General features: G+C 39.9%; 1 protein-coding gene across 2 annotated transcripts in view; it reads left to right on the plus strand.

The window, feature by feature from the left end:
• Positions 1-11,201, plus strand: part of ABHD8 (abhydrolase domain containing 8) — a 49,684-nt gene extending 38,483 nt beyond the window's left edge. For both annotated transcript variants that reach the window (XM_089670857.1, XM_089670856.1), the window contains exons 3-5: positions 742-912; positions 6,112-6,328; positions 10,141-11,201. In XM_089670857.1, the coding sequence (XP_089526983.1) occupies positions 742-912; positions 6,112-6,328; positions 10,141-10,308 (556 nt within the window). In that variant the 3' untranslated portion in view covers positions 10,309-11,201. The remainder of the gene's footprint in view (positions 1-741; positions 913-6,111; positions 6,329-10,140) is intronic.
• Positions 11,202-12,190: the final 989 nt, after the last annotated feature.

Consider the following 12,190-nt stretch of genomic DNA (forward strand, 5'->3'; position numbering starts at 1 on the left):
CTAAAAATGCAGCTGTCCACAGGCCCCCCTGTGATGAGAACCACGATTCCGCCCACGATTTTTGTAGAACGATTTTAATGGGATTTTGCGTGTTGCACAAATGGCAGCCCATTCACTTCAATAAGCTGCCCTATGTGCTTTTGTAGCCCAAAAGAATCTCCTTCTCATTTTTGGACGACAAGCTCAGCATGATCTTTAAATGTACAGTTTACCACGGTTGCCACACAATTCTGTTGTTTGACAATTGCAGCAAAATCGTTTGGAAAATGAGAGGCACCCAAACGCGGGTCATGTATTTTGCCTTGATTTGGAATCGTGGGCAGAATGGCAGTGATTCTGCTGGCTTGTTTACATCCACAGGATATAAACCTGGACTATTCTGAGATGTATGTTTGAATTTAGAGACAGAACAGGCACTTGATTGTCTGCTCATGTCTTTTGTTGATGTTATTGGTACTTGGTACCTGTTTACTCTGTGATTTCACAGAATTATAGAAACAGTATACTGACCATGAACATAAATGTTTCATAGACATTGAAATTATGATGTGGATACAATAGAAAAAAAATATAATTAGCAAGCATTGTTACCAAGAACTGTGCTACGAGGAAAAATAGAGTTCAGAGAGAAATGTAGAATATAGCAGAATTTTTCTTTATAATCTAGCATGTAAAGATTTTAAACACTGAACTATGATGGCTGAAGTTCCTTTCTTAATATTTTATTTTTAAAACCCTTAGGGTCTCCTTCTGTACCTTTCTGGCCCATGAGTATCCTGACTTAGTCCACAAGGTGGTTATGATTAATGGTGGTGGACCCACAGCCCTTGAGCCCAGCCTCTGCTCCATCTTTAACATGCCTACTTGTGTGTTGCACTGTTTGTCTCCTTGCCTGGCGTGGAGCTTCCTCAAGTGAGTTTTCAACAGATTTTTCTATTTGTCAGATTTTAAAATCATGTATTTGTACAGTTTGAGGTGTCCGAGAATTGGGACACTTTCAAGCTTATTCAGTTAAACAGTGAAAATGTATGAGTGCCATAACCTTCAGCAAGTGGTCAACTCCAGTTCCTGCAGTAGGTGCTCTTCTCTGCTCCACTTACAGATCTGGGATGTAGGTGAGCCCTCAATATTTGCATGTACGCTTGTCTCGCAGTGTACATGATGATATCGGTGAAGTGGCAGCTGCAGGGCTGGTGAAGAGGAACAGCTTCGGGAAAACAGTTGTTTGGTGGGGAAGAAGTCATTCTGTCTATTACATACCCTCTGTATTAAGTGAGCGCAGGGGCGGACTGACAACTCATGGGGCTCCCGGGCAATAGGGGAACATGGGGCCCCTGTGTCCTTGCCCAAACTCAAAAAAACCTATGAAAAAGGTACCAGGGGTATCTCATGGGGCCCCCTAATGACCCGGGGCCCTCGGGCAGTGCCCGAGCTTCCAAATGGTCAGTCCGCCCCTGAGTGAGCATTAGACCATTAAAGTTGTTATAAATAAAGAATCACCTCCATCCCATGGAGCAACCACGACCATGTGGGAACACAGAGCCTCATGTGTCTATGGCTTCCAACTGTCCCTCCTTTGGAGGTTCTATCCCTCTTTTAGAATCAAATTGCTTTGTCCCTCTTTCCTCCTTAGTTGTCCCTCTTTTTCACGTAATGTAAAGACCTCTATTAAAATGTACTATTTAAAGTGGAACTTCACCCCAAAGGGGGAATTTTGCTTTTCGGCTTCACTCCCCTTGTCTTCTACTTTTGCCATATTATTTTTTTATTTGGGGAGCAGATACTGGGTTTTGACAGGTACCTGCTCCCACTTCCATTCGTATTGCCTAAGCGATCCAAGTGGAAGCTCGAATCCCCCCTCCCCCCTTCCTGCCATCAGCTTTCTGGGACAGAAGGCTGCAGGACCATTCCCAAAGTAGTTTCCCCCTTTAAAGAAGCTGACACCTGGGACCCAAATACTAGCGAAGAACTAGCTCAGGTGATGATGATCCCTGGCAGGGGTGGACTGACAACTCATGGGGTCCCCGGGCAATAGGGGATCATGGGTCTCCTGTGTCCTTGCCCAAACTCAAAAAAGCCTATGAAAAAGGTACCAGAGGCATCACATGGAGCCCCCTACTGACCCCTGGCCCTCGGGCAGTGCTCGAGTTTCCAAATGGACAGTCCGCCCCTGATCCCTGGACAGATAAGTATCCTTTAACTAAGTTAGTATTTGTAGCTGCTGATTTTTAATTTTCTTTTTAGACTGAAGAGCCGCTTTAACTACCAGAAGTGATTTACTGCACCACACCTTTTATCAAACCTCCACATTATTGTATTTGTTATTTTGAAATGAAAAGCCTACATGAAAAGTAGTGAAAAAAACACTGGGTGTATTCATTCATGCTTGCATATTTATTTTTCATGGTTGGTAAAGCTGGGGAGTGACTGGGGTGTGTTCTCTGCCTATATACAGTATTTTGTAATATAATGTGCTACTTTTCCTGTGTTAATCAGCCATGATCATCAGTAGTATCACTCCAGGCTAAAAAAAAAAAAAAAAAAAAAAAAAATTTATAGTGCCCAAAAGTGAGGTTTGCAATAGCTTGGAAATACCAGTTTTACAGGCCAACTATACCAATGCATTTTTAAAATTTGTAAATAAATGTGCAATAAAAACAGTATACAGTCATGGCCGAAATTGTTGGCACCCTTGATATTTTTCCTGAAAATCAAGTATTTCACACAAAAAAGGTATTGCATTAACACATGTTTTGCTATACACATGTTTATTCCCTTTGTATGTATTGGAACAAATATAAAACAGAGGCAGAAAAGCAAATATGACATAATGTCACACAAAACCCCAAAAATGGGCTGGACAAAAGTATTGGCACCCTTAACTTAATATTTGGTTGCACACCCTTTGGAAAACATAACTGAAATCAGTCGCTTCCTATAACCATCAATAAGCTTCTGACACCTCTCACCCGGAATTTTGGACCACTCTTCCTTTGCAAACAGCTCCAGGTCTCTCTTATTGGAAGGACACCTTTTCCCAACAGCAATTTTAAGATCTCTCCACAGGTGTTCAATGGGATTTAGATCTGGGCTCAATGCTGGCCACTTCAGAACTCTCCAGCGCTTCTTTGCCATCCATTTCTGAGTGCTTTTTGACGTATGTTTGGGGTCATTGTCCTGCTGGAAGACCCAGGATCTTGGACGCAAACCCAGCTTTCTGACACTGGGCCCTACAGTGCGACCCAAAATCCTTTGGTAATCCTCAGATTTCATGATGCCTTGCACACAGTCAAGGCACCCAGTGCCAGAGGCAGCAAAACAACCCCAAAACATCATTGAACCTCCACCATATTTTACCGTAGGTACTGTGTTTTGTTCTTTGTAGGCCTCATTCCGTTTTCGGTAAACAGTAGAATGATGTGCTTTACCGAAAAGCTCTATCTTGGTCTCATCTGTCCACAAGACGTTTTCCCAGAAGGCTTTTGGCTTACTCAAGTACATTTTGGCAAACTGTAGTCTTGCTTTTTTATGTCTCTGTGTCAGCAGTGGGGTCCTCCTGGGTCTCCTGCCATAGCGTTTCATTTCATTTAAATGTCGACGGATAGTTCGCGCTGACACTGATGCTCCCTGAGCCTGCAGGACAGCTTGAATGTCTTTGGAACATGTTTGGGGCTGCTTATCCACCATCCGGACTATTCTGCGTTGCAATCTTTCATCAATTTTCCTCATCCGTCCACGACCAGGGAGATTAGCTACAGTGCCATGGGTTGCAAACTTCTTGATAATGTTGCGCACTGTGGACAAAGGCAAATCTAGTTCTCTGGAGATGGACTTGTAACCTTGAGATTGTTGATATTTTGCCACAATTTTGGTTCTCAGGTCCTCAGACAGTTCTCGTCTCCTCTTTCTGTTGTCCATGCTTAGTGTGGCACAGACAGACACACAATGCAAAGGTTAAGTGAACGTCTCTCCTTTTTATCTGCTTTCAGGTGTGATTTCTATATTGCCCACACCTGTTACTTGCCCCAGGTGAGTTTACAGGAGCATCACATGCTTGTAACATTCTTATTTATCCGCAGTTGTGAAAGGGTGCCAATACTTTTGTCCAGCCCATTTTTGGAGGTTTGTGTGACATTATGTCGAATTTGCTTTCTTTCCTCCCTTTTTTTGTTTTGTCCCAATACACACAAAGGGAATAAACATGTGTATAGCAAAACATGTGTTAATGCAATACGTTTCGTGAGAAATACATGATTTCCTGGAGAAATATCAAGGGTGCCAACAATTTCGGCCATGACTGTATAACAGGCACTGATACATGAACTGGTAGGCACTGGCTTTTGGACTCCACACCGTTTAACAACCCCGTGACAACGGATCAAAATAATATTGATTGCTCTTGAAAGAAAATTACATTGAAACTTAAAGAAATTAAAACTTTAAAGACTCTATAGAGAAAATACTGTATTAACCACTTCAATACCAGGCACTTTTACCCCCTTCCTGCCCAGGCCAATTTTCAGCTTTCAGCGCTGTTGCACTTTGAATGACACTTGCGCAATCATATAAAACTGTACCCATATGAAATTTTCAGCCTTTTGTTTCACACAAATAGAGCTTTATTTGGGTGGTATTTAATCACCACTGGGTTTTTTACTTTTTGCTAAATAAATGAAAACAGACCAAACATTTTGAAAAAATTATGTTTTTCTTTGTTTCTGTTATAACATTTTTGCAAATAAATAATATTTCTTCATAAATGTAGGCCAAAATGTATTGCTCTACATTTTTTTTTGGTGAAAAAAACCCAAAGAAGTGCATATTATTTAGTCTGTAGGAAAGTTATAGAGTTCACAAACTATGGTCCTGATGTACTGATGGCCTCATTTCTTGAGGCCCAAAAATTCCAGGACAGTACAAATATCCCCCAAATTACCCATTTTTGAAAGCAGACAGTCCAAAGTATTAAGTAAGAGGCATGGTGAGTTTTTTGAAGTTGTCATTTGTTTTGGAAAATTAGGAAATTAAATAATGAAATAAAAAAAAATGTTCACAATTTTTTACATACTGTCACCAGTGCAATACAGCATCATCTTATAACTGGTGTGGCGGTGATCAGGGATACTAACTGGTGTCAATATGTAAAAATAAATAAATAAATAAATAAAATTAATGCTTTTTTTTTCTTTTTTGTTATTTTTTATTACAGTTTTTTTTAATGATTTTTTAACACACTGTGACCAGAATAATATAATGTTACCATTATATGGTAACTTTGGACCACTGTGGGAAAGTTTTTTTTATTTTTTATACACATTATGATTGCTTATACCAGTGAATTTTACTAACATAAGCAACCATTTTTTACTGAATGAAATTGATTCATTCAGTGTGTATTGTTGTGATTAGCTGTGATTGACCACAGCTAATCACATGGTACAGATGGGCTGTGATTTGCCCTGTCTGTACCATGTGATCACTGTGACCAATCACAGCTAGCAACACAATTGTACACAATGACTGGCATGAATCAAAGCCATTAATTGTTTATATTTGTCATGTGATCTGCTGTGATCGGCTGTGTCTGGTGGACACAGCTGGTTATTGGTCGCACCGCAGAGTCCACCCAAGGTGACAAAAGTCAGTGATAGTTCACGTCGCAGCAACCACCCGAGACAACGAAAGTCCTGCCTGGCCGTCATATTACAATAGGCCAGGCGGGAAGTGGTTTATGTAATGTAACTAATAACAACTTAAAGTACATAAGCCATAGACATCAGGTTCACATTACAGTTTGTCTCTTAAAGCTCATCTTCTGTAGTAGTGATGGTCATCTCCATCTAGTGGCCGACATGCACACTGCTTAGTTCAATGTTATCCCATTAGAGCATGCACACGACAAACCTGCGAAGGGGGCCCCAAGGTTTCGACTGCCTAGGGGCCTCCACAGAGTTTAATCCGACACTGATTTTTATCATTCATGCTAGCCGGTGTGGGAACCTCCATCCAGTGCTATCCAGTGAGTGAATATGATCCATTATGATTGTATTGCATTGTAAAAAGATCATGTGTCATTGTGAAAACATTGCTGATTTATTTTTGTCTTGTCAGGGCTGGGTTTGCTCGACAAGGTGCCAAAGAGAAACAGCTCTTACGAGAGGGCAATGCCTTCAATGTGTCATCCTTCGTACTACGAGCCATGATGAGTGGCCAGTACTGGCCAGAAGGCGATGAGGTGTATCACGCAGAGTTAACTGTCCCTGTGCTGCTTGTGCATGGAATGCATGACAAATTTGTTCCCCTAGAAGAAGACCAAAGGATGGCAGAGGTACTACATTCAAATAGTCGTATGTATGAAATGGCTATTACATGTTTGTTCTGCGTTTGAAAATTGTTATATTGCCCAAAGCCACCCTTGTAATGGTTCTGTTCTTTACATGCAAGTTGGAGACAGAGGCAATCACCAATCTGACATTTTATTATACATACTGTATATTAGCTTGTGTACTAAATTGAGTTTCTAAGCTGAATTTAGCTTGCTGGAAAAACCCATATTTGCACGACTGCACTGCCCTCTAATGGTACAGCATGTGTGTATGACGTGCTTACATTTCACCATTCTGCTACAGATTGCAAGTCTGCAAAATCTTTTGCATAATAGTCACTGAGAAGTAAGCAGAAGACAGATACATAGAATACAGGCGTACTTTACATTTTATAAAATCCTACTGCTCTTTTCCTACAGACTTAAAGGTTTTTCAGACTTGAATTTTTCCATATTGATAAAAGACTTTTCCCACTGTATTGTACTGAACAAGTATGCTTCTATTAAAACCATATAACACGGGGCTCCTCCTATTTCTGTGTGATAAATCAGTGCTTTTCTTCAAATCTGGCAGCTTCTATAGTGTTTGTCCATGATATTTATTTTTGAACATTTTTTGCAAATTTAATTTGCAGTCCCAAACCCTGTTTTCTTTTTTTCCGCTTTTCTACCCAGTACCATCCAGTATATTGTGGTTTGAGATATACGAGTATATGTGTATGGGTGTGTGTGTGTGTATATGTGTATATATTATTATTATTATTATACAGGATTTATATAGCGCCAACAGTTTGCTCAGCGCTTTACAATATATATAGAGAGAGAGATATAAAGAAATATACATACAGTGTGTATGTACAGTGGGGCAAAAAAAGTATTTAGTCAGCCACCAATTGTGCAAGTTCTCCCACTTAAAAAGATGAGAGAGGCCTGTAATTGGCATCATAGGTAGATGATCGCATCATAGATAGATGACCTGGGATTTTTGCTCATCGTTCTTGTGATCATTTTGACCCCACGGGGTGAGATTTTGCGTGGAGCCCCAGATCGAGGGAGATTATCAGTGGTCTTGTATGTCTTCCATTTTCTAATTATTGCTCCCACAGTTTATTTGTTCACACCAAGCTGCTTGCCTATTGCAGATTCAGTCTTCCCAGCCTGGTGCAGGTCTACAATTTTGTTTCTGGTGTCCTTCGACAGCTCTTTGGTCTTCACCATAGTGGAGTTTGGAGTGTGACTGTTTGAGGCTGTAGACGGGTGTCTTTTATACTGATAACAAGTTCAAACCGGTGCCATTGATACAGGCAATGGGTGCAGGATAGAGAAGCCTCTTAAAGAAGAAGGTACAGGTCTGTGAGAGCCAGAAATCTTGCTTGTTTGTAGGAGACCAAATACTTATTTTCCACCATAATTTGCAAATAAAGTCTTTCCAAATCAGCCAATGTGATTGGCTGGATTTTTTTTTTCTCATTTTGTCTCTCATAGTTGAGGTCTACCTATGATGCCAATTACAGGCCTCTCTCATCTTTCTAAGTGGGAGAACTTGCACAATTGGTGGCTGACTAAATACTTTTTTGCCCCACTGTATGTGTGTGTATATATATATATATATATATACACACACACATACATACACACTGTATATTTCTTTATCTCTCTCTCTATATATATATAAATATATATACAGTGGGGATCGAAAGTTTGGGCACCCCAGCTAAAAATTTGTATTAATGTGCATAAAGAAGCCAAGGAAAGATGGAAAAATCTCCAAAAGGCATCAAATTACAGATTAGACATTCTTATAATATGTCAACAAAACTTAGATTTTATTTCCATCATTTACACTTTCAAAATAACAGAAAACAAAAAAAGGCGTCTGCAAAAGTTTGGGCACCCTGCAGAATTTATAGCATGCACTGCCCCCTTTGCAAAGCTGAGACCTGCCAGTGTCATGGATTGTTCTCAATCATCGTCTGGGAAGACCAGGTAAGAAGATAGCAAAGCGTTTTCAGATGTCAATATCCTCTGTTTGGAATGTAATTAAGAAATGGCAGTCATCAGGAACAGTGGAAGTTAAAGCAAGATCTGGAAGTTCAATTTTAACCTCATCGGTCCACAGAACTTGTTTCCAAAATGCATCAGGCTTGTCTATATGTTCATTTGCAAAGTTCAAACGATGATTTTTGTGGTGAGGATGTAGAAGAGGTTTTCTTTTGATGACTCTTCCATGAAGACCATATCTGTACAAGTATCTCTTTATAGTGGAATAGTGTACCACAACTCCAGTGTCTGCCAGATCTTTCTGGAGGGATCGTGCAGTCAAACGTGGGTTTTGAATTGTTTTTCTCACAATCCTGCGAGCTGTTCTGTCTGATATTTTTCTTGGTCTTCCAGATCTTGCTTTAACTTCCACTGTTCCTGATGACTGCCATTTCTTAATTTCATTCCGAACAGAGGATATTGACATCTGAAAACGCTTTGCTATCTTCTTATAGCCTTCTCCAGCTTTGTGAGCGTCAACTATTTTCAGTTTCAGTTTTCTAGACAACTGCTTAGAAGAACCCATGGTGCTGATTGTTGGGGCAAGGTCAGATGAGTCTGGGCATTTAAAACCTTTGAGATTGACATAACCTGGTCTTCCCAGACGATGATTGAGAACAATCCATGACACTGGCAGGTCTCAGCTTTGCAAAGGGGGCAGTGCATGCTATAAATTCTGCAGGGTGCCCAAACTTTTGCAGACGCCTTTTTTAGTTTTCTGTTATTTTGAAAGTGTAAATGATGGAAATAAATCTAACTTTTGTTGACATATTATAAGAATGTCTAATCTGTAATTTGATGCCTTTTGGAGATTTTTCCATCTTTCCTTGGCTTCTTTATGCACATTAATACAAATTTTTAGCTGGGGTGCCCAAACTTTCGATCCCCACTGTATATATATATATATATATATATATATATACACACTTTATATTTTAGTTATATATACCGCTAGAAAACAGCAAAGTAAGAAATGCATAGTAGTCTTTACTTCAAGCTTCAAAAAACCCTCATCTACAGTATAGAATCAATTATTGCTAATTATTTGATTTCATTTTTCAAAATAAAAGAACCTGATGTAATGAAGTATGTAATGCACATGCCTATAGGTTTATGTCATCTTACTTTGTGCTTTAGTGAATAAAATGCAAGGTATAAAACTGTAAACCCTGAAATAGTAAAGCTCGACTCCAGGCAGTTGAAAATAAAAAAACAAAATAACGCTGTTCTGTATTAGTTAATACATAATTAAATGTATTTTTAAATGTAAGCAATGTAGTACCTACATTTTATCTGATATCAGCTACCTGCAAACCAATCAACAGAGCTTAAACTGGAAGAGGGAAAAGCAGCACAGAATCAGTTGTGCTGCAGTGCATATGTCCTAATTAAGAGTATTCTGACTGAAGCAGAGAGCACAGTGACAGAGAGTGAGCTCATCAGCCAGGCTTGGGGGGGCGACATGTGTTTGTGAACTGCATTAGAGAGCAATCAGGTTTCTTGCCCGGCCACACAAGAATATGAGACACATTTTTACTCAAAATTGATGCATAATTAAATGTGGTCAGGGGCTGGTTTTATTATTTTGTATTGGCATTTTAGAGCAGCTGAGGAGTGATTTATGAAATAGACTACCTAAGTTTGATGAATCTGTCTCAAATTCCTCCAATTTTGGAAATACCTTCTAAAGTATTTTAAATTTAGTGAAGTGTTCTTGGTGGATCACATGGCACAGGTCTAAAAATTAAATCCGTTTTTTTTTCCTTCACATGCAGATCCTACTAATCACATTTCTAAAGGTGATAGAAGAAGGCAGTCACATGGTCATGCTGGAGTGCCCAGAAACTGTTAACACTCTACTTCATGAGTTCTTCTTATGGGAGCCAGAACTACAGAACTCAAGTGTAGAAGAAATTGTGACACAGGAAGTCGTGAATGAATGAGGAAGAAAATAAGTACCTGACTATGCTGAGAGACAGAAGAGAGACTTTTCTGCTTTTAGGCCAAACAGTGACGCAAGTCTACGTTTGGAGAAGATGTCTGCTGGTCTGAAAACTACTGGCCAAGGTTTAGAGATTTTGGTTCCCAGAGGATGGCGCCCAGGGAGAATTTTGTTTCAACAATTCAGGAATTAAATATAGTGCAGCATTCAAAAGAGGTCTTCCACCAACTGGCCTCCAAATGAGCCATAACAAGTTGCAGAAAAAAGGAAGAGGTTGCCCAAGGTCCCTTGTTGGTAACACATCATGTTGACAGTTCATGTAGAATTATGGTATGTTACCTTGTAATGAACCTTTTAGACCATAAGTCCAAATAAGAGGAAGGTATTTCAACAGAAGAGGATGGTTTCTTTCTTGGTAACACATCAAGTTGACAGTTACTGTAGAATTATGGTATGTTGCCTTGTAATGAACCTTGTTAGCCATAAGTCCAAATAAGAGGAAGGTATTTCAACAGAAGAGAGTGGTTACGAGAGGAAAACAAATAAGAATACTGAATTACTATTATCAAATTTAAGACATTGGCAATCCACCTACTAAATATCGGACTGTGGATGCAGACAGATTACCCCTTTATTGCCAAAGATAAACCATTGGCAGCAAAAGGGTTGCAAATATTGATGTATAATCCATGCTGAAGCCAGACCTGTTGGCTAATGAATGGCTAATGTACAGCGTGAGGCATCACATAGAGAATATTTAAGAAGTATAAATATTGTTGATAATGTATTTTCTGTGTTTCACATCTACGATTTGCTGTCCATCTCCTTCTGTTGTTCACATAGAAGTTGTCTGATGGCAGTACTGAATCTAAGTAAACATGTAATTTATTAATATTTCTGGCCTGTGTGTTTTATTATCCATTTCACTGAACCTGCTTTCACCAAACAATCTGTAAAGAAAATGAAAGAAAAGGAAAATGGTCTTTAATACTTATCACAATGTTCCCTTAGAGAGCTAATTTTCCAATTTCTATTTTAACCCAATTCATGTCCTCTGTATCATTTGCTGGTTATCAGCAGTACTCACAGCAAGAGAAAAGTGCTGCCAATACCCAGCAACTGTATTTACATTGTGATCTGCTGTGTCATTGGACACAGCTGATCACGTGGTAAAAGGCCACTGTGATTGGCATTTTAACTCATCATGCGATCAGCGGTGTCCAGAGGACACAGCGATCACAGAGTTCGCCGGGTGCACGCCACTGGGGGGCTCATTCTGGGAGGACATCATATGACGCCCTCCCAGAACTGGACAACCACGATGTAGCTGTCATTTGGCTATTGTGCGGTTGGCAAGTGCTTAATGCATTCTCTGCTGTATTCCCTACCCCTCCTTAACACTGACCTGACTTCTGTATCAATCCAGCTCTGTGCATGGCTTCAGGTCTTCTCTCCTCTTCTTGGACTCACAGGCCTTGCTTTTTTTTGCGGCCATTGGCTCCTGGTGCTGCTAGTCAAATTCAGTGAGCTCGGTGGGAACCAGCACACTGTGTGTGTTATGGACACACACAGCCTGGCCTGGAAGTGAGCAAGCGCACAAGCTCTTGCTATGGGGCAGACACAGAAAACAAAAGCCAAGAACACCGTCAGGAGACCCCAGAGGTAAGGGGCAGCTCTGTGCAATATCCTAGCACAGAGCAGGTATGTATAAACCTGTTTATTACTTTAATTTAAAAAATGACTTTAAAATCACTTCAGCTGGCAATAATTATTGTCAGGAAATCAGTGCTGCTTTTAGCCTGTTATCTGTTGATAACATCCTGGTTACAACACTTTCATAGTCTTGTGCACATTCATATGAACATTTACACACCTATTTCTAT

Source organism: Staurois parvus, unplaced genomic scaffold, assembly GCF_062004578.1.
Source record: "Staurois parvus isolate SC_StPar_1 unplaced genomic scaffold, SC_StPar_1.0 ptg000096l, whole genome shotgun sequence".
Classification (NCBI taxonomy): domain Eukaryota; kingdom Metazoa; phylum Chordata; class Amphibia; order Anura; family Ranidae; genus Staurois; species Staurois parvus.